This window comes from Pristis pectinata, chromosome 10 (genome assembly GCF_009764475.1).
Source record: "Pristis pectinata isolate sPriPec2 chromosome 10, sPriPec2.1.pri, whole genome shotgun sequence".
NCBI classification, from domain to species: domain Eukaryota; kingdom Metazoa; phylum Chordata; class Chondrichthyes; order Rhinopristiformes; family Pristidae; genus Pristis; species Pristis pectinata.
In genome coordinates this window covers 33,229,909-33,256,513 of record NC_067414.1, presented here as the reverse complement: position 1 = coordinate 33,256,513, position 26,605 = coordinate 33,229,909, and the positions used below count along the sequence as shown (strand labels likewise).

The 26,605-nt window shown below is 36.9% G+C and overlaps 1 protein-coding gene across 2 annotated transcripts in view; it reads left to right on the top strand.

Moving 5' to 3' along the window:
- Nucleotides 1–25,892, top strand: part of snx17 (sorting nexin 17) — a 43,790-nt gene extending 17,898 nt beyond the window's left edge. Inside the window, exons 6-15 of one of the 2 annotated variants that reach the window (XM_052024137.1) lie at nt 505–595; nt 1,446–1,533; nt 2,998–3,067; nt 5,267–5,359; nt 6,499–6,702; nt 11,239–11,358; nt 13,855–13,932; nt 15,363–15,437; nt 16,716–16,757; nt 19,477–25,892. In XM_052024137.1, the coding sequence (XP_051880097.1) occupies nt 505–595; nt 1,446–1,533; nt 2,998–3,067; nt 5,267–5,359; nt 6,499–6,702; nt 11,239–11,358; nt 13,855–13,932; nt 15,363–15,437; nt 16,716–16,757; nt 19,477–19,596 (981 nt within the window). In that variant the 3' untranslated portion in view covers nt 19,597–25,892. Of the gene's footprint in view, nt 1–504; nt 596–1,445; nt 1,534–2,997; nt 3,068–5,266; nt 5,360–6,498; nt 6,703–11,235; nt 11,359–13,854; nt 13,933–15,362; nt 15,438–16,715; nt 16,758–19,476 lie in introns of both variants that reach the window. The other variant, XM_052024136.1, reaches the window with a different exon arrangement.
- The last annotated feature ends 713 nt before the right edge of the window (nt 25,893–26,605 follow it).

Genomic DNA, 26,605 nt, shown 5'->3' with positions numbered 1-26,605 from the left:
CTTTTTTTCTGTCTGTTACCATTCCTCAATCAATGCCATCATAATACCCTCAATATCGTGCACTCCAATTTTGTTTAATAAGCTCTTTGGCACCTTATCTAGGCCATCTGAAAGCCCAAATAAATGTTAAATTATTCTGTTAATATTTTTCATATTTCCTTCTGTATCCCTGGAGGTTAATATAGGCAGCCTTTTAAACTCTTAAGATATCGTGCTGTGTAATGTGTATTCTGTATCATTCTAGTGAATTTTTTTTTCAGTTTAAGGTTCTATACTGTTTGCAATTCAAACCTAGATTATTCCTTTGATCACTACGTAGATGAGAAGGAGGCCTTGAGACCAATTTGTAGACTTTCCATTTATCACTGCTCCTCTGCGTTTACTTAATTTTATGATTGGTTAAACAACAACCAATCACTGAATTTGGTGTATTCATTTATAGGTATTTAGAATCTTTCTAGTATCTTGACTAACAGAAATATTCTAACACTTTTATTATAAAAGGCAGTTGCAGCAAAACTAGATCTTCCCGATGACCTAGTCGGATACTTCAGCCTTTTCCTTATTCGAGAAGGAAGTGATGGCGGTTGTTCTTGTAAGTTTATTGATTGAATTCCCCCATAACTCAAAAGAAGACCCATTAAAACTTTCTTTTGAGAATTTTGATGAAGTTGTCTTGAAATGGATCAAAAAATGAGTGATTCTTCTTTGTAATTAAACAAGTGGATTTACTGTTTCAGTAATTACAGCACTTCGTGTCTTTCTGGATTCAGTTTTCAGTTCCAATGCAAGGTGATAGCGCATAGCCTTTTCCTACCAGCTGTAAAGGCTCTGAATGAAAAGACCAATCTACTTGTGTATACAATGTTATTCTACCTGGCTTTAAGTTGGGCAGTGTGGAAAAGTTACTCCATACTATGTCATGGACTTGGAATGCAAATAAAAAAGCTCAGCAAATATTTAATTAACCTTTCAGAAATGCTCTCTTTTTTTAAAAAAAAGGCAACTTCACAGATTTCACAACCAGGCATAGCAGTAGTGTGATTCCAGTTGGCAATGTTTAAAGTGTTAATAATTGTTGTGAATAGATTTCCTGTATTGAGTATAATATGAAGGCTGTAAAAAGATCGCTCTGGGTCCTTCGGATGCAACTGTTTAGTGGGCTGCATCTGACTTGGGGTGTATTTATATAATAGCTTTAATGGCCATACATGATACTAAAAGGTCATCTTGAATTATGCACTTGTTTATTTCTCTACTGAATTGTATCTGTTTTTAATCGACATTGACTGGCAATAGGTAGATTGGTGAGATAGAAGTCAGATGGAAGGAACAAATGCATAACATGAAGGAAATGAAAAGCTATGAAGATCAATTGAAATTAAAATAATGCTCTGAACTATTTAATTTTGGTATTAACTTCAGTTTTATGAATTGTTACTCAGTTGTACGAAAACTGCAGGAGTTTGAATTGCCCTATATTTCGGTCACAAGCTTGAAGAATGCAGAATACAAAATAGTACTGCGAAAGAGGTAAAATGTGTTTTCATTTCAAGTTCTGAGGATAATTGATCTGGTTTATAAACATGCAATCTCTCTGCATTTTGAACTTTAATAATTTGCTGCTTTCTGCAGAAGATATTTTGAACTGAAAACAAAATGCTGGATATACTTTGTGTGTACATCTGTGAAGAGGGAAGCATTTTTTTAGTTGGACAATCTTTCATTTAGAACTGGGAAAAGTTAGAAATCAAACACATTTTAAGTTCCCAGAGAAGAGCTTTAGAGAACAAACTCTCTGATAGGGCAGAGACCAGTAGAGAGTGAATGATGCAAATGGTGATAGTGCTGATTGAGAGAAGGTGGTGAAATCTTGTCAATTGCAGCTGGTCATTTTGAGAGAGAGACTTATAGCAGATGAATGTAGAAGAGTAGAAAAGGACAATGCTGGAATTCTGAGAATCAAGACACTAGAGTTGCTATAAAACCAAAATGAAGATGTTGGAAATATTCAACAGGTCATCTGTACATTTTGTACTAGTTGGATTTGATATATTAGTCAGTTTATTTTTAGTTCAACCAGTAAAGGAGTGATGGGTTTTGCATTTAATTGGCAAAATTTCAGTAAATCCTGAATTAGTGCAAGGAAGATGTAGCAGTTACCCAGCATATTCATTTTTAGATGACCTACATATGTACTTTAAGTACCATGTGACTGATATTGCACTTTGGAGCATGTTTTGGATCTCCTATAAATTAGATATCTCTAATTATAAATTGGTGGAAGAGTAAATAGGCACTTCTGGAAAGGTTTAACCTTAATGCAATAAGATTTAGTTTTGTTTGTGAATCCTTTCCTTAGCGTCTTTTTTAATTGAAAGTTTATTGTACAATTTTCCCATTTTACAAAGTTTTGTTATATAGTTAGTGAAAATATTTGCTATGTTTTTCTTGTCTAATGTGAGTTCTTAATTCAAATAAGTTTGGATGGGAGAAGATGTAATTAATTCCAAATTCCTTTCTGACTGGAGAATCAGAAGAGCCATTGAGCCAGTGGCAAGCAATATTATGATTGGACAGTTTCATGTCATCTATAAATCCTGGCTTAGCCATTGTAGGATGTAGTTCTGTTTTTGAACAAGGGAAAAATTATTTTCCTGCAGTTAGAGGATATATTCATGATGGTTAATCATACCTCATGAGTTTTCCTTCTCTAATTGTTGTCTTGATTTTTTAAATAAAAAACTGCACAATTGACAGCCTATTTACACCTTTTTTCATATTTGAGAGTTAATTTGTTATGGATGTACATTCACTTTTCAGCTGTTGAATCTTGTAATAATTATCTAGCAATGCTACCAAGAGTTTTTGAAGTGTGTAAATGACTGTCCATTAGCATTTAGTTGGTAAAGATAGCATGAGAAACTATTTACTGGACAAGATTGATATGAAATGCATGTAAACAAAACTGTACTAATAATACTGCTTCGTTTATAGCTATTGGGATTCTGCGTACGATAATGATGTTATGGAAAATAGAATAGGATTGAATCTGTTATATGCCCAGGTAAGAGTGATCTTAGTTACCGAGTATATTTGCAGCCTAGAAACAGTATAATCAGAACTTTTTTCATATTTGTACTGCTCTACATTGTGTTTGTAATTTCAGTCATTAAAAAAGCTCAATTACCCTAAACCTTTTCACTTGTCTTTCCCAGATCTTATTCCACAGAAGTTTAGGCTTTTTAATTGATCCAGCACACAATACTACTTGATGCTGATTTCTGCCCTTTCTTCAAAGTAAATCAAAGTTAAAAGTTTTCAAGCAGTCCCTTTGCTCCATTAACACATCTTACTAAAAAGTTAAGAAGTAAAAAAAAGCAACTGAGCAGCAAGAGTACCTCAGGATGCCCTGGAGATACCATTAGGTTCCTATCTGGCTATCCATTATAGGAACTTCATTATAGGAACGTTCGTTAACTTGCAAGATGTGGTGAAGCAGAATAGCCAATGTCATGCTTAATATATTAAAGTGTTGAATTAAGACTCAAAAGGTGCTTGAAACATCGTAAATATTATCAGCCAGTCTTGCTGAAACATGATGTTTTCACATAATATACATAAACTGCAGGTTACTAGTAGTAACCTTTTTAAGGTGGGTTATCATGGATTTGAGCTTTCTCAGATTTCTGTGGGTATGCAGTCGACACAACCCTCCCCACTATTAAAGGCATCTACAGGAGGTGCTGATTCAAGAAGGTGGCATCTATCATAAAAGGTCCCCACTATCCAGGTCATGCCCTCTTCTTGCTGCTTCCATCAGGCACGAAGTACAAAAGCCTAAAGTCCCACTCCACCAGTTTCAGGAACAGCTATTTTCCTACAACCATCAGGCTCTTGAATCGACCTGCAAAACCCTAATCCTATCTCGGCTGTGGAACACTACAGACCACCTCTTGCACTACTATGCACTTGTCTCCGGGAGGTTTTTTCCACACTTTTTTTTGTTGTTTGTTTTTCTTCATTGTCTTGTATAATATATGCATAATTTCTGTTGTCTGAACCTACGTGCATGTGATGCTGCTGCAAACAAGTTTTTCATTGTACCTGTACCTTACTGTACATGACAATAGACTTGACTTGATACTCCCCTATGGCACTGAGATCCTGCTGGACTTTTGGAGGTGCCATTTTTGTTTTGAATGGTATATTTAACAAGCTCCAAATGACCTGTAAATTTATAACATCTTGGGATACTTTTTCAGTTAACATGGTATTCTGGCCAACAGTTGGCCCTTAATCCACAATTGCCACAATATATCACTTGAGAATGTATCTATTATGTTTGAGACATTGTTACAGTCACCTACATATAGGCACCTATTTTGGCTACATTGCTACCATGAGTGCATTTCAAATGCATTCATTGATTGTGATTCACTTTTGAAATGTTCTAGGAGCACAGAAATTAGGATTGTACAGCATGGTAACAGGCCATTCAGCCCTACTTGTCCATCCCTCCATATTAATCCCATCCCCCAGTACTTAGTCCATAGCTTTCAATGCCTGACAATTTGAGTGCTCGTGTAGACACTTCTTAAATGCTGTCAGCGTTAGTATGCAAAATTCATTTTTATTCAAAATCTGAGGTACTTTAATTCGAGTTATTCCATGTAATACATTTTTTTAAGTATGTCCAAGATTCATTCAATTGAGGTTTCCTTTTCAGGAGAACGCGATCCTCAAAGTATAGATGGCATATTGCTGATTTCTTATTCACAGGGTGGGAAAATGAAGTGTCATATTTTGGAGCAAAAAATAAATTGCTGGAGGAACTTGGCAACATCAAGCAGCATCTGTGGAGGCAAAGCGGTGGTCAACATTTCGAATGGAGACCCTGCATCAGGACTGATTAATCTTTGCTTCCACAGATGCTGTTTGATTCACTGAGTACTTCCGGCAGCTTATTTTCTGCTCCATTTTCTAGCATCTGCAGTTTCTTGTGTCTTCTGAAATATTTCAAAGTTTCATATCACCTTTTAAAACTAGACATTTTTGTTTGCTTCCCTCAAAAGCCCTTACTAGGTGGACTTCTCCATGTGTGGTAGCATTCTTACTGTTTCATGGACGTGATCAGCTAAGTGGCTGCCATCTAAGCCACACATTTTCCAGGATTTTGATCGTTTGAGTTATGATGCTGTCAATGTATCAGGGGGAAAAAAAGTGAGAAATACTTTTTTAATTAAGTAGAATCCTTGTGTCACAGACGGTAGCTGATATCGAACGTGGGTGGATCCTTGTCAACAAGGAACAGCACCGACAGCTAAAATCGCTTCAAGAGAAAGGTTCGAAAAAAGAGGTAAATTCTATTATGGTCTATGGAGTGGGCATGAGGAAAGGAAAGCCTATTACTGAGTGCCATTACTTTTGAAAACTGAACATATTAATCTCAGTGTTTTACATTTTTCTCCTACTTGTCTATTTGTTTGACTGTGTCACTTATCAAGCTACATTTGATGATATTCCATACAAGATTAGCAAAACAAAAATCGAATTAAAAATGACCTTTTGGTTGTTGGTAGGCAGATAGGAGACCAATAGACAGAAGGAATGTAATTCATTGTGTGCTCCTCAGGATACAGGCTTTGTACTAACTTTACAAAGTTCATCATGAAAGGAGGTACCTTAAGCTATATAGATAGGACAATAAAATGCATTAATCTTCTAAATGACAATAGAATAGGAATTGTGGAGGAGCAGAAAAATTTGGTTGTGCATGTACCCATTGGTAAGGACTAATGCAGATAATTACAAGAAAGAAAACAAATTAATGAAATACTGGCCTTGTAAATGGTGTTAGAGGACCAGTATGATGGTACAGGAAATCAGTTTCACAATGTTTCAGTTAAATCCCATACAAAGTACTGCATTTGGTTTTGGCCACTAAATTTCAGAAAGGACATATTGACCCCAAATGGGTTTATCTTGTATTCGGGACCAGTAATCTTGGCCACCATTTGTGTACTGAAACTCTCTTAAGAAGGTGGTTCGTAACTCCTCAGAACTAGCATCATTAGTATTTTCTTTGCACTCTGTCCAATAACCTCCATTCTAATATGGATCCCAGATTTTACACATTACCAAGTACAACATAACCAGGGTTTCATTGAAATTATATTTAACCTTTCTGCTTTTTATTTCTGTCCAGCAGTGAATAAGTGCTTGAGTTACTTTTTATGACCTCCTTGATGTATTCCAAGATCCCAATATAGACCCAATCAAGTAAAATTTCTCAGATCTATCATTCTAATAAATCTTTTTTGCTGTTTCTCTACTGCCTCGCCAAGCCTAAATGCGATCCAGTTTTTTTTAAAAGAGGTATTTGTATGTATGTTTCTACTTTAAAATGAACTTCATTTCATTTTTCAGACTTGCAAGAGTATTTTTGCTTTTAAAGGGTCCAGCTATGAAGAGATAAATTGTTGTGCTTCTCTGCAGTTTATCAGCCTGGCACAAACGCTGAAGTATTATGGATACATCAAATTTGATCCTTGCATCACTGATTTTCCAGAGAAAGGTTGCCATGTAATAGTTAGTGCTGGCAACAATGAACTGAATTTTCATGTCAAGTTGCCGAATGAACAGATCAAAGAAGGCAGTTTCAAGGTCACACGCATGAGATGCTGGCGTGTAACTTCCTCGGTGAGCATTTTGAAACATTTTACTGATTCATTATTTGTTGAATATTGATATTAAACAGAATTCTGCATGCTTAATTATTTTAAAATTAAAAATGCTGCTGTTCCCTTAAATAAAATTTTCTTTATCTGAAACTTGTTTTCAAATATTTTGGGAAGTTTATTGGTCATTTTAAAGTAAGAAATATGACTTCATTTAAATTTTATCCAATGTTCTGATTTTCATAAGTAACTTATTAAATAGTTTTGTGTCAGCATTGAGTAAATAATTATACTCGTTAGCAAACCATGGTTCAAACACTAGTCGAGAAATGAGCAAGCTTATCTAGATTGATATTTTGATGCAGTGTTCAGATAGCCATGTATGGTTTGGGATGCTTTTTGTGAAAGACAATAAACTTGAACTTCGTCAGCCAGCCCACGTGAGAACACAAAAACTAATCTGAAGAGCAGGGGAATGTTGGTAATATCCTTATCAATATTTTAATCCATCAGTCAGTAGCACTGATACTAATTCTTCCTGCTTCCACTGACACTTCTGCTCTTCATCATTCCCTTAAACAACTCTTGAAGAACCAGCAGGCCCTCATTACATTAGTTGTGTCATTTTGAGCAAATCATGACTACCAAAATAATTGCCTTTCCCAGCCCAATTCCCAGGAAAGTGGTCAGTCAGGTAGTTAGTCACTAACAGCGAGAGAGAGAGAGAGAGGCCTCAATACCAAACAGCTGATGACCAAGTTCTTTACAATTGGCTTGATGAGTACCATTCTAAACTGGAGTACGTTACGCAGTCAAAAAAAATAGAATCCTATTGAAAGGTGTAAAATATACATTCCTGTACAGTTCTCCAGCTGGGCATGGATACATCAGAGCTCTCATTACTTGTGGCTAGTTTGTACAGAGTTTATGCAAATACTGTTTGCAGTTGTCAAGCCTGGCTGAAGCATTGTACCATTGCCTAGGTTAATGAAAGTTTTGTGTTTCTGAAAGGTTAATGAAAGTTTTGTGACTGAGGAATTATGGGATGATCTTTCCCATCATTGTCATAAGAATATAAGAAACGAGCAGGATAAGGCTAATTGGTTCCTCGAGCCAACTCTGCCGTTCAATCATGGCCTCAACACCACCTTCCCAATCTCTCCCCATATTCCCTTGACTACTTTGCAGTTTAATTGTCTTTCTATTCCCACCAGTAATAATGGGGTAATGTATTAGCATGGATAGAGGATTGGTTAACCAATAGAAGGCAGAGTTGAGGAAAATGGGTGTTTCTCTGGTTGGCAATCAGTAGTGAGTGGAGTGCTGCAGGGGTCAGTGCTGGGCCCACAACTGTTCATGATATACATTAATGATTTGGAAGAGGGGACAGAGTGTAGCATATGTAAGTTTGCTGATGACACTAAATTGAGTGGAAAAGCAAATTGCGCAGAAGATGCAGAGAGTCTGCAGAGAGATGGATGGGTTAAGAGTGGGCAAGGATCTAGCAGATGGAGTACAATGTTGGTACATGTGAGGTCATCCACTTTAGAAGGAAAAATAAAAGATCAGATTATTTAAATAGTGAAAGACTGCAGCATGCTGTTGTGCAAGGGACTTGGGAGTGCTTGTGCATGAATCACGAGGTTGGTTTGCAGGTGCAACAGGTTATCAAGAAGGCAAATGGAATGTTGGCCTTCATTGCTAGAGGGATTGAATTTAAGAGCAGGGAGGTTACTGCAACTATACAGGGTACTGGTGAAGCCACACCTGGAGTACTGCGTGCAATTGTGGTCTCCTTACTTGAAGGATATACTGGCTTTGGAGGCGGTGCAGAGGAGGTTCACCAGGTTGATTCCAGAATTGAGAGGGTTAGCCTATGAGGAGAGATTGAGTCACCTGGGACTATACTCGCTGGAATTCAGAAGAATGAGGGGGGGATCTTTATGGAAACATAATTTTATGAAAGGGATAGATAAGATAGAGGCAGGAAGGTTGTTTCCACTGGTAGGTGAGACTAGAACTGGGGGACATAGCCCCAAGATTACGGGGAATAGATTTAGGACTTGGATGAGGAGAAACTACTTTTCTCAGGGAGTATTGAGTCTGTGGAATTCTCTGCCCAGGGAAGCAGTGGAGGCTGCCTCATTAAGTATATTTAAGACACAGTTAAATAGATTTTTGCATAGTAGGGGAATTAAGGGTTATAGAGAAAAGGCAGGTAGGTGGATCTGAGTCCACAGCCAGATCACCCATAACCTTATTGAATGGCGCAGCAGGCTCAACAGGCCAGATGGCCTACTCCTGCTCCTATTTCTTATGATAATTCAATGATTTTGTCATAGATCTCTGGATTAGAGAATCCCAAAGGTTCATGACCCACAAGGGAAGAAATACCTTATCTTCTGTCTTAAATGAGTGATTATTATTCTGAAACTGTCCTCTTTCTAGATAACCCCACTAGGGGAAACATCCCCTCAGCAGTGACCCTGTAACCCCCTCAGAATCTTCTAAACTCCACTGAATATAGGCCTACATCCCAGGAATCTGTCCTGTGTACCTTCTATGTGCTGCCCTCTGACATAAGTACATCATTCCCACCACATCTACGCTGCCCATTTACCTTTCAACGCTAATCCCATTTACCTGCATTAGGTCCGTAGCCTTCCATGTCTTGATAAGTATTTATTGAATGTCATGAGAGGATCTGCCTCCACCACTTCCTTGGGCAACACATTCCAGCCATCCTCTGTTTTAAAAGAAAACATACTCCCCCTCTGATCCCCCTCTAAACCTATCTCAAACCTATGCCACCTTATCTTAGACAACTCCCATTGTGAGGGGATAATTTTTTTTTTACTATCTACCCTATGCATACCCCTTAACTTTATATACCTCTATCAGGTCATCCTTCAACTGCCTCCACTCCAAGGAAAACAAACCTAGCCTCTCCAGTCTTTCCTTATAATGCAAATGCTCCAATCCAGGCAACATTTTGGTGAATCTCTTCTGCACCCAGTCCAGCACAATCATATCCTTCCTATTGTGTGGAAACCAGAAATGCACACAATGCTCTGGGCGTGACCTAACCAATGTTTTATGAAGTTGTAGTATGATATCTCATCTCTTAACATTCTCTGTTCATTACATCTTCATTACATCCTCGAGGAGCTCTTGTATTCTGTGTCATAGCCGATGAAGGGAAGCATCCTGTGTAGCTTCATCTTATCCACCTGTGCTGCCACTTCAGGAATCTGTGGACTTGTACGCCAAGTCCTTCTGTTCATCAGCACTCCCTCAAGCCCTATCATTTACTATGCATGTCCTGTTAACCAGTCACCTATCCCTGTCAATGGATTGCGCCCATTCCTGTTCAGTAACCTTTTATGTGAAACCATATTTAAGTGCTTCCCAAAAATCCAAATGCACTACATCTACTGATTTTCCCCTTTGTCCACCCCGTTTGTTACATCCTCAAGGAACTCTTATCAGGTTTGTCAGGTGTTATTTTTTTTCCCCCATTAGTAATACTGCATTAACTCTGTTCTTGGGGAAAAAGCTGGAATTCAATAGAGTTAATAGCAGTACATTTATACAATTATAAGATCATCAAGCAGAGGGCAGGCTGATATCCTGCTTTCTGGCTCCCTTTCTAGCAGTTTACAATCTTCTGGGACCTCTCTAGAATCTGTAGAATTTATCCACTTCCTCTTCAGAATGTATCAACTTCCTCTTCAGAATGTATCAACTTCCTTTTAAGACCCTGTAACGTGGGCCTTCATTGGATTGCCTAGTAATTTTTCTTCTCGTGTTTGAGATTGTTTTGAATTCATCCCACCCTGCAGTGTCTTGAAATTCATCAGCCTTTAAATTGATATCATAGGTGATCCATCCTTTTCAGATGAATTGAAAGTATTTTACTGTGCTTTAATCTCATTACTTTTGACATTTGTTCTAACATTTTGTTGCTTTTAATAATTGCGTTCTCTCCCAGAACAAGTATCCAATTTCTGTTTTATAGGCTTTGTAAATGAAAATCAAAAAATCTGCAGTTGCTGGAAATCTAAAATAAGATTAGAAAATGGTGGAAATACTCAGTCCTGAAACGTTAACTGTTTCTCTTCCCACAAATGCAGCCTGACCTAAGACCTTTCGTCAGAACTAGGAAGGAGAGAATAGAATCTCGTTAGGCTGTGGGGGAAGGGGGTTGGGGGGGCATTTATGGTAAAGTAAACTGGGGTGACCATGGGAGAGAGCAGAAAACAAGGTTATTGGGTCATTGAATGGGAACAGTTCTGTTTTTATTCTTTTGTCTTAATGCAATTAATGGTTTCCTTTGACTTTAAATCCATATACTAACTTCTGTCAACAAAACATGAAATGGCTGTCAAAGTTTAAATTAGCATTGGCTTAAATGAGAACTGCTTCCATTTTTTTTAAAGGACGTGTTTGAGATTATTCTGGGAAAATTGCTGATAGGTGCAATACATTTAGATGTGAATTTGAAATGAGATTTGCCTGCTTGGACTTTTTTTTTGCAACATATTTTAAATGTTAGCAGGTTCCACTGACAAATGGCACAGCAAGCAGCCCGGGAAAGACTGAGACCAAACTAGAACTGGCTTTTGAGTATCTGATGAGCAAAGACAGACTACAGTGGGTGACTATTTCTAGTCCACAGGTAAAATGTGTTTTATTTTGATCATGAAAATGTTTTGCTTCAAGTAGTAAATCTGTAAAACCGTATGTTTTGGAAATGGTTTAACAAAAAAAAAAGTTTCTCCTGGCGCAACTTTTAGCTGCTTTTTTTTAAAATATTTCCCTTCTCTGCCAGATGTACACAAGTAGCAGGGTAAGACTATTTTCCTTCCTTTCCCTTTGGGGAAAGTGAAGAGATGTATATTTCTATAGTGGAGACTAGAAATTCTGATGGAAGAAGTCATAGAGTTGTACAGCATAGAAACAAGTCCTTCAGCTCAACTCGTCCATGCTGACTGCCCAGCAAGTTAGTCCCATCTGCCCACGTTTGGCCCATAGATCTCTAAACCTCTCCTATCCATGTACTTATCTGGATGGCTTTTAAATGTTGCTAATGTGCCAGCCTCAACCACTATTTCTGGCAGCTCTTCATGCACCACCCTTTACATGAAGAAGCTGCCCTGATGTCCTTTTTAAATCTCTCACCTCTGATCTTAAACCTATGCCCTGTTGTTTTTAGCACCCCTTTCCTGGGAAAAAGACTGTTTTCACCTAGTCTATGCCCCTCATGATCTTGTTTACCTCCATCAGGTCACCCTTCAACTCTTTGTAACTCAGGCCCCCAAGTCCAGGCAACATCCTGGTAAATCTTTTCAGCACTCTTTCTAGTTTAATAACATCTTTCCTATAACAGGGTGACCAAAACTGTACACAATGCTGCAAGTACGGCCTCACCAACTCTTGTGTAACTGCAACATAACTTCCCAATGCCCTGACTGACGAAGGTCAGTGTGCCAAACACCGCCTTCACCACCCTATCTACCTATGATTCTTTCAGCAAACCATGCACGTGCACCCCTAGGTTCCTCTGTTCCGTAACACTCCCCAGTGCTCTACCATTCACAAAGGAATTGACAAAGTTTCATCTCGATGTATTGGGCAGAATGATGACCCCTTCATCTCAGAATTTCCCCAAAAAAAAACTTCATTAGGAATTTCACTAAAGTGAGTATTGGCTGAGAAATGCTGCTTTTTGATGCTGTTTTTTGATGCTGCAAATGTGGAAATCAAAAAATACTTCAAGAAAAAATATTCCCAGAGAATTGACTTGTATCCCCTGTTTCATGGTAGTTCATAACATGGAATCATAGAAATGTATGGCACGGGAGGAGTTCATTTGGCCCAACATTTCTTGCTGGAAAAGAATAGATTTTGAACTAATCCTAGACCCTACTCTTGGTTCATTGCACTGCTGGGCATAGCTCTTTAGCTATGTTTTTCACTTCACTGATCTTAAATTATTACCCAGTGTGTGTGTGTTTTTAAAAAAAATTGCCCCTTGGCCTTACTCTCAAGTATTCCTTGTCTGGCTGGAAAGCATTTATTAAGAAACTTTGAGTGAATGATATTGTACAGGCACTGGTTATTAACAAATGATTCTGGTCCTGTTCATTTATTCCCCAGTGTTGGACCAGCTTCCCAGAAGCCTAGCAATTAGGCCTCTTGATTTTCCATGAAGTCAGTTTGGTTGGGAAAGATTTTCTTTCTTTCATCAATCACTTTTTTAAGGGCAAAGGAACTTCACACAGGCCTACAGTATTGATCTGGACTTGCCACTAGTTGGAGCCAGCTTTACTCCATTTCATCTTGTGCCAGGTGCCATCTGAAGTCTACTTGGCACTTTTGGACATGAATATAGCTGAGAGCAAGAATCAGAAGTGATGGCATTAAATTGCCTATCATCATGTTGCAGATTAATATTCTAGTGCATGATTTTTGTCAGAATTATCTCAATCATAGAGTTGTACAGCACAGAAGTGAGCTTTTTGGCCCATCATGTTCATACTAGCCATTAAGTACCTATTTTTACTATTCCCATTTCCCAGCACACAGTCTTGTACCTTCTCTTTTAAGTGTTCATCTAAATGCCACCCTTCACCATTCATTCAAGCAATAAGTTTAATTTCAGCTACCCTCTAGATGAAAAAGATTCTTCCTCAAATCCACTCGATCTCCTACCCCTTACTTCCAAACTTACGCCTCTGGTCATAAACACCTCGGTCACTCTGTCTGTGGCCCTTTTTAAATTTTCTATCCCTTGCTTGGATCACCCTCTGCCTTTTGCACTCCAAAGAAGACAAATTCAGCATATCCAATAGCTCCTCATAACTGAAATGTTCTAACCCAGGCAACATCCTTGTGAATCTTCTTTGCACCATCTCCTGTACAATCACGTCATACCCATTATGTGGCAATCACAGACCTCCAGCTCTAGCCTAACTAATGATTTACAAAGTTGTACCAGAGCCTTCCTGCTCTTGTGTTCTATGTCCTGAGTAATGAAGGCAAATATCCTTCATGCCTCTTAACCACTTTATCCAACAATATTGCATTTTTCTATGAACATTTACCATTTTCAAGTAACATGAGTTATTATAATGGAGGCTGAGATTTTTTCTGCTTAATGTTTGTTTATTAGGCAATAATGATGAGTATCTCTTTGCAAGCAATGGTGGATGAGCTCATGGTGAAGAAATCAGGTGGCAATATAAAGAAGGTAAATACATTTTTTTTTAATTATTAGGTCAGAAACATACTTTTAAATAGTCTGATCTATACTTTTGGAAAGTTATTGATCCAAGTATTGATGCAAACAGTGCAGAATGTGCATTTGTTTTGGTTCCAGAAGGCATGTCTGATGATTAATCTGCATAACTTGGCTTAAAACAAAAATTAAGGTGTTTAATGCTCGGAAATAATTTGATCCTAGTACTCTGAAGTCATACTTTGTTTGTCAGGATGTTGTGTGGCTTAAAGGGAGTTATATTTCCATGCAGAGTCTTTGTAGGTGGTGAAGTAATGAAGCTGTACAGCATTGGAAATGGGCCTTTTACATCTGAGTCCACATGAATCCTATTTTATTCTCCTCATACTTCCGTCAACTCCCTCCAGATTCTACACTAGGACAAATTGCAGGGGGCAATTAATCTAGCAATCCAGACATTTTTGCAATTTGGAAGAAAGCTAAACACCTGCACGGTCAAGGGGACAGTGTGCAAACTCCACACAGACAGCACCAAAGGTCAGGATTGAACCTGCGTCACTAACGCTGTGAGATAGCAGCTTTACTATATCCACCACTGTGCTGCCCCATAGAGTAGAGTTTACTTTTCAGGGAAATGCAGTGGCAATGCATTCTGAAGGTGGGTCTAATAGCGTTGGGGTTTTTGACGCCAGTAGATAGTGTTAATGACTTTGTCCTAAATAGTGTAGAGCTTCATTCAAGCAAGTGCTAGGTGGCATGTGAATCTTTATCTAAGATTTTAATGCCAAGAAAGCTCACCAGCTCCTCTGCTTCCTCAGGAGGCTAAAGAAATTTGGCATGTCCCCTTTGACATTCACCAACTTTTATCGATGCACCATAGAAAGCATCCTATCTGGTTACACCACAGCTTGTTATGGCAATTGCTCTGCCCAGGACTGCAAAAAAAACTGCAAGAGTTGTGGACACAGCTCAGCTCAGCTCAGCACATCACATCACGGAAACCAGCCTCCCCTCTGTGGACTCTGTCTCTACTTCTCACTGCCTCGATAAAGCAGCCAGCATGATCAGAGACCCCACCCGTGGGACATTCTCTTCTCTCCTCCTCCATCAAGCAGAAGGTACAAAAGCCTGAAAGCATGTACCACCAGGCTCAAGGACCACTTCTATCCTACTGTTATAAGACTTGAATGGTTCCCTAGTATGTTGAGATGAACTCTTGACCTCACAATGTACCTCGTTATGACCTTGCACCTTATTGTCTACCTGCACTACACTTCACTCTGCAGCTGTGACACTTCACTCTGCATTCTGTATTGTTTTACCTTGTACTACCTCAATGCACCGTGCAATGAATTGATCTGTATGAATGGTATGCAAGACAAGTTTTTTTTTACTGTACCTTGGTACAAGTGACAATAACATTCCAATTTCCCAAACTGCAGATGCTGAAGAAGCGGATAAATGGTGCGCTACGTCGATCAGACAGCCAGCAAGCTGTGAAGTCCCCTCCACTCCTGGTTAGAATATTTACCTTGTCATTTTAATTTCAAATTGAATTGGATGAGTAATTGATAACTTGGTCACTGTGTTCACTGAAGGATTTAATGCTGCTTGCTGTATTCTGGTTAATGCAACCTCTGTGAAGCATTTGAAATGGACTTCAAAAAGTTGATGGCAAAAGTTGTTTTATTGTGTTCACTCAAATCAAACTTTTACTCCATGTTACATGCATCCATAGGGCCCCTTCCTAAATCATATGATCTGTCGTAATTTTGTGGTTAAATATTTTTTTGCTCCCAATTCCCCTCTGCTATGCAATACAGATGAGTGATTGGGGGAAAAGTTGGCAAATGGGATTTAATGTGGGGTCATAACTTCAAGAGGAATCAAAAGGCTGATTATTATCTAAGTGGGGAGAGACTGCAAATAGGTGAAGTTCGGGGGGGGTGGGGGGGGGTGGGTGTCCAGGTGAATTGAATGCATGAATCACAAAGTTAGCAAGCAGGTCCAATGAGTAGTTAAGAAGGCAAATAGTATTTTGGCTTTTTTCCCCAAAGGGGTTGGAGTTTAAAAATAGGTTTTGTTACAGCTGTGCATTATGTTGGTGAGGACACACCTGGAATAGTGTGTGCAGCTTTGCGCTCCCCTCCCCCCACCCCTATCTATGAAAGCATTGAAGGTTGTCCAAAGAAGATTCACTAGGCTAATTCCTCAGTTGAGAGGGTTGTCCTTTCAAGTGAGGCTCGACAGTTTGGGTCTGTGTTCTTGGAATATAAGAGAATGAGGGGTGACCTAATATGTTTTCTGGGAGAGTCGCAAACAAGGTCTTAAAGTTATGAGATAAGGAGCCAGTAATTTAAAACTGAGGTGTGTAGAAATTTCTTGTCTGAGGGTTGTGAATCTCTGGAATTCTCTGCCCCAGAGCCTGGTGGAAGCCAGGCCATTAAAAATATTTAAGGTGGAGATAGATAAATATTTGAAAGATTGAGGACTCTGGGCACAGATCAACCATGATATTGAATGGTGGGGTAAGCTTGAGCAGCCTGGTTGCCTACAGCTGTTTCTGTTTTTCTTTGTGTTGGTGTTTTTTTTCTTTGACATGTCAAACGTTAACTGCATTTAGATTTAACCTAAGAGTGCAATAGGGAGCACTGATATAGCAACATTTTCAGAATCCTTTGGTAATCCCTTGAAGCTAATTGTGACCTCACTATTGCTGCACTTTTTTAAAAATTAAAATGCATTACATTAATAGAAGCAATATTTCAAGTTGCTTCATACTTTCTATTCCTTAGGATTCACCTGATTCAAACAGAGATCCTATTGTCAAACTCTCAGTAAGTATAATTATTCAATCTGATTTTAAAATGTTTTACTTTCATCGTTGAAGTATTTGAGCATTTACATTTCACATCTGAACTGAACAAAGTTCTGTCAACATGTAACTTAATGTAAAAGACACGTTAAGTAATCATCTCTGCTAGCTGTTATTGACCAGCAGTTTATGCCCCAGATTTTGCAGTTGTAATGGATGATGAAACTGCCATCATTCACTACCATTATCCACTCCATGATAGGTAACACCAGCTTCAGGATTTCTGTGCTTGTGCATAGTTTGACACAATCCCAAATTTGCTGTCAGTGATTCAGCCCTTCTCTGTATGCTGTGCCATTTTCTAGTCTTCTGTATTGTAAGCAATGGAAATGATTAACTGATCATTTCAGATTTTTATGAATTATTCTTGCTGAAATATCCTGAAAAGGTTTATTGCATGGAAACTGTTCTTAATGGTGGCCCGAGCAAAAATTACATTTTACTCTCTGGCAAACAAAAATAAATTTTATTTTTATTTTTTTATAATTCCCTCAAATATTTCAATATATTATTGATACTAAAATGTTTTTGTCTGACATTTTCTAGCTTATGACTGTTGGTTTTTTGTGATTTTTGAAAATGTGCTTTCTTTCCTTGGTTTATTTTCTGTAGGAATTACGCAATGTGATTAGCTGCTCAGACAGCATTATACCATGGTTGCCAGGGATACCCCAAATAAATGGCAATTAACCTTAGTTAAGGGAAAGCCCTGATCACAGAGATTGTTGCATTTTATAGGCAGTTTTCTTCAAAAGCAAATAGCACTGCTTCATTGTAGTGTGCAAAATGCATATTATTTTCTGTAATTTGAAGGCATTGTAGATTTTACTTTGTTTACAATTGACCCAAAGTTAGAAATAATGGAATATTGACGAGGAGATATTTTTCTGAAGAGAAATTCATTAGGCTATTTGAGTATCATTACAATTTAATTCTAAATGAATTGGGTGTAAGTGATTGATATGGACCTTGAGATTGTGATCAGTAAACAATATAGTAACAGTTCAGGTGGACCTAGAATGGGTAGATAATGTAGCAGATGTAATTTAATGCACGTGATTTTTTTGGAGGAACATTGTGAAAGGGCCATTTAAAACCTTAGACACAATTTTTAGATGTTGCACAAGGGACGGACGAGCAGCAGAAAGGCAGAAGAGTCTGAAGGTGCTTAACAATTTTGAAGATTTGGTAAAGCTGATAAGATGCTTAAGAAAGAGTAAGGGGCACTGGATTTTGTAGATAGATCAAGAATTACACTAAACCATTTCAAATCACTGGTTTGATCTTGTCTGGAATATTGAATATAAACTTGGAATTGTAGAATATTAAAACTTCAGAGGGTGGAGAGAAAAAGAGAGCAAAACCAGAGCACAAAAATAACAACTGGAAAAGCACTGGATCAAGCAGCATCTGTGAAAGGAAAGGAATTGTCAATGTTTCGGGTTGAGAATGGAGAGGGAAGGCAGCCGATATAGAGAGGAGAGGGGGAGTGGTGAGACAGGCCAGTTTAAACATAGAATAATACACCACAGTAACAGGCCCTTCACCCTGCGATGTCTGCCAACCATGATGCCAGTTTAAACTAATCCCATCTGCCTGCTCATGGTCAATATCCCTCCATTCCCTGCCTGTTCAGGTGCCTGTCTAAATGCCTCTTAAACATTGCTCTCATATTTGCTTCCACCTCTTGTCCTGGAACTGCCGAAACACTTTTGCCTCAAATCTCCTTTAAAACCTTCTCTCATCTTAACGTTAAGCCCTCTAACATTTAACATTTCCACCTCGGGGGGGAAAAAGACTCTGACTATCTACCCTGTATAGACAGGGTGATGAGCATGGGCACAAAGGCTACATGTGATGGAATCTGGTAAGTAAACAAGGTGATAATGGGAACCATTTAGAGGAGAACTGGGCACTTGGAATCAGATGAGGGAGGGGATCCAGTTAGTGAAATCTCTGGAATGGTTTGAAGAACTTAAATTATGTGAAGGAATTGGAGATGTTGGGATTGTTCTTCAAGTACAAAAGGCCAAGGGAAACCTAATAGAAGGATTCAACATTCTCTTTTGAAAGAGCAAGAAGGAAATGGTTTCCTCTTGTAAGTCTGGTAACCAAAGATCACCAGTAAAAGTAATGAGAGTGTAAATGATTAAGCTTTAGAACATATCAGAAAGGGATGAAAAGAAATTCCATGGGAGCTTCCAAAAGGCAATTTGATGGGTAGATAAAGGTGGTTTGTAAGGTCATGGGGAAATGGCTGAGATGCGAGACTAAATTAGGCATTTCTAAGTGTCAGCAAAGGTACATGGAACAAATAGCTGCCTTCTTAGTTGTAATATTTGCTGATTTTCATCTTTAGTTAGGATTTTGATTGCTATTTCAAAATTTGTATCTTGGATTAGAACCTACTGCAGTGAAAATTTGGACTCCTTTCCAAACCAAGGGGAAGAGTTCTCAGTCCAGTTGTCTTCATTTATTGAAGTGAGATCAAAGATGTGAGAATGTTAGAAAAATTCATTGCACACCCAATTATGCATGCAGTTTACCACAATTTCTCTATTGTATGTCTGAGAAATGAAATATTTTAATAGTATTAATTTTTAAACTTTGATTCTTAACAATTAAAACATAATATTTTGTGTATTTTTTTTCCTTTCTCACCATCCCTCGACCTCTTGCAGAGTAAACTTTCTTCTGTTAGCATCCGAGGGATCAGCACTTCTAATTCCTCTGGTGATGTCAGTGCTAATGACTTCCATGGAAACTATGCTTTTGAGGGAATTGGTGATGACGATTTGTGAAGCCTGTCAAGTGAACCAATCTACTTGCCTGGGGGAGAAACCAAAATCTTGCACTTGCATCTGATCAGTTTGCACTGAATTGAATGAGAAAGATTGAACCATGACTGCTATTATGAAGATGTCATCATTGGTTGCGATGCATGTCAAGAAGCAACAATGTTAAAGGGTCATGATTTTTTATGATCATGAGTAACACCAAATTATCGTTTACTAGAGTATTTTGCACAATGATTCAAATTTGTTTTGAAAAATCTATAAGATCCTTGAGTTTACACATAAATATCAGTTGAATTTAACAGTATTTTTTAAAATACCTAAAATCTGTAGCAGCAGTGTGTTCCAAGTGGAGCTAGCTTCTAATCTTGTGAATTTAAAGATGAATGACAACACTAACTTGTTTACAGATTGGAGCAGTGGTTTTGTAAAACATTGTATAACCAAACCACGGCATCCAGCCAGCATGGAAACGAAGATTTTAGATAGCTGTGCACCACATTGATTATTTAGGTGTAGAAAGCTTAAGAATCCATTTGCAAAGAAAACTTCTTAGTCATTGTGTGGCAAAATTACTACTCCTCGTTTCTCAGTTGCCTTATTTCAGTGCAAGATTGCCATTGTTTTGTTATCTCTTTATTGTATTGCCTGTATCTTATGTTGATGATTTATGGCTCATTGTCACCATTCCATCTGCATAAATGTGAGTTTTTCAGCGTAACAGTATATCTTTAATTCTACTTTGGTGATTTAGGACTATTCTCACAAGTGAAATCTGAGTTAATTTCACTTAATTTTGATCCAGCACTCTACTTTGATTGCAGAATGTTGGAGGTTGTATCTAAAGAACTCATTCTTGGAGCAGACCATAGTGTTGAGACTAAATTGGATTATTTTAATTCTCTAATGATGTGTGTTTTCCCTATAGAATCCTTCTAATCTAATCCTGTGTACAATATGTACATGTTGAGAGCAAGGTACAAGGTAAACCAAAGTAATTTGGTCACAATTTTAGCAAAATTGTAACAGCTGAAAAATACTAACCAAATATTCACCTACAGCCTTGCAGCAGGCAAATCTTGTGATTCTATTGAAACACTGCATTGTACTGTTGCCAGTGAAAGGCCTAAAAAGGGTTTAATTAACATGCCTAAATAGCAACATTTGAGATCATTTAGTATCAAACTGAACAATCTAGCAGAGTTTGCTCTTGCCATACTTCCAATGTCAAATTATTAGTTCATGCTTACTGGTCAATTATGGAAGATGTGAAGTCAGCTGTTAACTTCAATAAATTAGAAGTTTGCCATTGTGTTCTGAATGCAACCAACCTCTTTTCAAAAAAAAATTAAGACAATTACTGCTTGGTCATGCAGCCTGACATGAAAAGATTTTGTATGCTAAGAATTGAACAGTCGATGCTTGGATGATAAATATGGACAAGTTTTGATTCCACAGAAGTGTCCATGCAACTTAGTGAAAAGAATTGGGCCCCTTTTGTGTTCCTGAAAAGGGTAAATTTTGACTCCTTTTACCAAGGTGATTTAGCCATTGCCAACATCCTCAATACATTTGGTTTTAGCTATCCCTTTTTAAAAAAAACTGGCTGCCCAACAATCTGTGAAATAAATTTGCATGCTTTGAAAACCTTGAAGTCAGCTGTTTGATAATTAAACAGTTATTTAATGCTGTGCCTTTCATACCAGCTTTCTGGTAATGGCACTGTACTTCACTGATATCAATCATGGTTGAAATTACTAATGTCAGATTGTCTGTCTTAATACCCTTCTTTACATCTAAAACTGCTTAATACATGTAGTAATGGTTCTAAAAATGTCTGATGCCTCCTATTTTTAGCTATCTTTTCAGACCCATTTTAAATAGCCCAAAGAAAAGAAAATTGAAGCCAACATAATTAAATTCTTACATGCTGTATTTTGATTTCAAGTCATTGATAAATCAACATAGTAACATTTGGGTAGATTAGTAATAGTTGGATAGATTAGTAACATTTAGACAGATTATCAAAATAGTGATTTGAAAAGCCTGAAGCTATAACACTGCATGCATGGGGATAAATACTGCAGCTAAGAATTGTTAATCTTAAAAGTAGAAGAAAGCAAAAAAAAAAACTAAATCTAGATTGTGCAATCTCATAAAAACTGTTCTAAGGAATGATTATCATTCTGAGATGTTAAATCTGTATCTGTTAATTGCTGCCTGGCCTGCTGAGTACTTCCACCTTCCTTTAGTTTGGCCTCCAACATTTCACAGTATATTTTACAAATATAGAACTGTTAGGAATAGAGTCGAATTCAAAATATTAGATAAGAATAAACAATTGCAGGAAGTAAGTGATGAGAAGTAAAATATGATGCATTGTGAAGATAATACTGAATTGCAATAGTCCAGATGTCTCTGGGAGAAGCAAGAATCTTAACCCAAATGTGACATTTTGGAGGTTATTATTTCCAATTGTACCAGAAATGTCTCATTACAATGGTTGGCATGACTGGTCAGGACCTGTTCCAAACAATACCAAGATAATGCATTAACAGTTATGTTGAATAGTCCTGATTTAGTTGCAATTTTATCTACTTTGTAAATTAAAAGAAAATGATATTTTAAGAGACCAGGATACGTGTCCATCCATCTGTAGAGCATCTCAATTCTCAGATGGCATGTCCAGAAAAGAATGCCAGGAATTGCATCCTGTTTCCAGTGAAATTGTTGCCCTTTTTTCTAGTCATTAAAATTATTTGTGAATACCTGAAGTAACTTATGGAGGAAAAAAAAAATGTTTTTATCTTCTTGAAATTTAAGTTTTGATCCAGAACTTAATCTGTTTTCGTATATGCTTTTTAGTTTGATTGTATGTACATGATAACTTCAGCTCACATAAAATAATATGGTACTCCCTGCTTCCATGCTGAGAATTAAAATTGCATTAGAAATCATTTTAACTGTTTATACCCCAAATTTTGGTTAAGCAGGCAGGAAAAAGTGGAATCCCGTGTATATCAAGGTTGCACACTGTTTACTGAATCTATTGACTTTCAATTTTTCAGGCATTCTAGTCAAAATTGATCCTTTTTAGAAATGTCATCTGTTTCAGAAGTTACTGATGCATAGTGCTACTTAAAAGATGCCCAGAATTAGAATATAACACTAAACATCCATGTGAATCTACTAATTTTCATTTTCTCGGCATTTTTTAAAAAATATGCACAAAATAAGCACTGCTTCTGGAGATCTTGTGTTTATACCATCTTATTTAAGTTGGGTGAAGTTGTGGGAAGTCCCTGAAATTTCTGTAACATTGTAATAATCTCTTGGGGAGGGGGGAACCTGAATGAATCTCCATCTTTCTGCCTCTCAGCAAGAGAATAGCCACAGAGATTTCCATAAAAGGGAAGTATCTTCAGGTTGGCCTTTTCACCTGAGGTTGCAACAAATGAGTGGGGGGAAAAGAATTCCTTTTGAAATTTCTATCCCCTATGTTATCCCATAGTACTTTCATCATCCACATCTGATATAGGCAATGGACAGATGTGTACTTTTCAATAGTTATTAAAATTATGTAATTTAGATTTCCTTGAGTTATATGCAATCTCTCTCGCTGCAAATCAGGAGAGGAACCAGTTCTATCAAAAAAATTTAAAGATCCCTAGTTACTCTTGGTTGACAAATGCAATAGATTCTTAAAATATCTTTTGAACCTTAAAAATTGTGGCCATGAAGCTACCTGTTTCCACTTTTTGAAAGTTGCGCAATGTCAATTATGTTTGTCATTCTTTTTACAATTGTGAATATTGCTGATTTAGTATATTGAAACATATTCAGTAGCAGAAGCTCAATGCCTTGTATATCTTGCTGTTCCTGTTTTTATTTCAATTTTTAAATCTGCAGATGCTTTGTTAGGATTTACACATGGGCTCAGCAATTTTGCTGTATTTAAAATGGTGATCTTATAGGGCTAAATTTTGAGTGATAAATTGTAGCCTGATTGTTTTGATAAACTTTGCAAGAAAGCATTCCAATTTTGGTTATGGAGAAGTTGAAACATTAAATAGAGAATTTTACTCTGATTGTTATAGATATCTATGTGTGGAGGGCTCAAGCAATCAGACTGCTTGGTCCATAATTGTAGTCCTTGTATTTATGCATATAATATTGAAAGACATATAATTAACTTTCTCAAAGGAGACCTTTTAATGACATGAATCTCCTTTAATTATTTAAACAAGATATTTACAATTATCTAACACAATTAGACATGCATTCATATACTTCTAAGAGTCCTTGCAGCTAAGTGCATGGTTATTCTGAGGTACTTAAGGAATGTCTCTTAATATTCTGTATATTGAAACATCTGTTTTCATTGCAATCTATAACATATAAACTATTTTTGTACTATAGAATGTACAATGTCTTTAGAAATTTTTGATTTCCATTAGTACAGAATAGATTGGGCAAACATGCATTATGTACAATTAAATGTCTACATTAGAAACATGAATAGTGACCACAGTATAGCACCTTAAGTCAGTTTGTTTGAAAAACCTGATTTGTAATAGTTAACTTTGTCTACATGTATCCACCATCATTTGAATGTCTCCCATTTAAATGTATTTAATGAATTTGGTCATTGTTCCTATCACTCTTAGAATTTGTCCTATCAGCGAGTGAATAATTGCAAGGCTACAGTAATTACTCTTTGCATTTTCATGAAGCAGCATCTGAAATTTTACTAATCGTAACTGTTTCCTCATTTTAATACAATGATTGAACTTAAATATGAGCACATACTCCACTGCTTATCAAAATCATTTTGATGTCAGTGTGATTTCATGATTGTTAGACATTTATTTAAGACAAAATGCACCTAAGGGTCCTGTAATTTTTCAGAAATTCAGTTTGTTCAGTTTTTAAATAACTTTTTAAAAAAAACTAAGTTCGTAAGGTAGCTGATAACTCATGTTATAAAATAAAATACAAAAACATTTAATCTTGTCACCTTGCAAAGAAAAAACATCCATAGCATTATATAAATTGTTTTCATGAATGGAATAGATTCCTTTGAATTACATTGACAGGAGTGACTTTTTCCCCCAATGTTCCCCCTCCCCCCCCCTTTATGTATTGAAGACTCTTTAGTTGCCATGTTGAAAAGTATTTTACTATCAAACTATAAGAAGCTTGCATTTTAAAAGGGTTCAAAGTCGTACCATATACTTTAAAAGTCTGCCCTCTACCATCAAGGTCATCTTTTATTAATGTTTTAGCATAAAGAATCCAAGATGTTTTGAAGTATTTCTTTAAAATACTTGTGGATACAAAGTGGATGCCAAATGTTGCATATTTTGAAGCACTTTATGAGTGACTTTTTTTTTTACAGTTTAACTTATGACCATTATGCTTAAATTGTGAGGCACTTGACCAAAATGCTTGCACACACAATGGGTGGCTGGGGTTGAGGTGCATATTGTACAAATGAGTTGATTGAGAATTAAGCTGTGAATTTGCCTATCATGTTATGAGCTTAGTCCAAGAATCTGTCATTGCATCATTTTACTGTTGGGCATAAGATTAAGTTTCAAATATAATCCATTCTACCCTTTCTTTAAAAACAAGTGCAGTCTTAAATGAATATCGGAGTTTAAATGTATTTCATTCTGTTTTCATCGAAGCAGATGGGTAAAAATAAGAAACATTTCCAAAGACTTGCAGATACTTCACTATGTTCAGTCAACCTGCAGTAATAATCTTAGTTTGTGATAGAAGTGGTACATAGGATAGAGACATCTTTTGAAGAATCCTAATTCTTGATTTGAATGAAAAACTGGTACGGCCATATTGACATTAGATCAACTGAAGTACTATAAATTTTTATAACTGGAATTGTATGAATTAAAATGTTGGATTAATGCATGGCCTGTAAATGGATTTCTCTCCACTTTTTCACCATGTTAAGATTTGAAGTGTTCTTGTTTACCATTTGTTTCTCACTCAATGCCATTGTGAGATTTTCATACTTGGATCATGTAACAATAAATGGTATTGCTCTGTTTTGTTTAACCTTCATGCTCTAAGACTGACTTTATGACTTAAAAATTGCTTATTTACTTCTCAGTATCTGGTTAATGCACCTTAATGTAACACTAATTGCCTAGTCTGTATTATAGCTTGTTTTCCTGTATGTATCTATACCAGCAGAAATCTGATAAGCAGATTTAATTTTTATATTAAAAAGCTTGAATTGTATAATATGCAAATAAAACTATTTTCATAATGTGATTTTATTTTTGCGTATTTGTCTTTCACATGCATAATAGGCCCTTTATTGGAAAGAACTTCCCCTTTATATGGAGTAAGTAATGTAAAGAATGATAAATATTTTTAGATATAGTTTTTGTTTTTTTTAAAAAAAAGCATTGGATGCCTATTGTAATTGTGGCTGGTTCACTGAGAAGCCAGGTATTTGGATACTAACAAGGGAAGTCACCAGTAAAGAGCAGCCAATACGTTTAGGACTTCCATATCCTGAATTTGGCATTTATACAAAGAGACATATGTTGAATATGTTTTCTTTGACAAAAGCAAAATACATAGAAGATTGGTACTTGAAATGCAAATCTATTTTGGCTGAGATTCTTCATTAGGTCTGGTATGCCTGAAACTAATTTTCAACTTGTATATAGCAATTTGAGTTCAGAAATTATTTTTGACATTTGCCTTCACACTTGAACATCTTAATTCTGAAGTTAGGTTGATGCTGTCGACTTAAGAGCAGAATTTATAGTTGGGTATACTACATTTGTAAACTTGTGGGGAAAGAAGTTGTGTGTTCATACTTGGCTTTAAATATCCTGCTCCAGTGAAATTATAATTCAGAACTGACTTTAATTTATTTCTAACACTGAAGGTCAGGAAACCAACCAAATGTGACCCTGAGTGTCAGCCCAGATTTTGGGGTAGAGATAGATTGTAGCTAGCTTTTGAGACTATCTGCTGC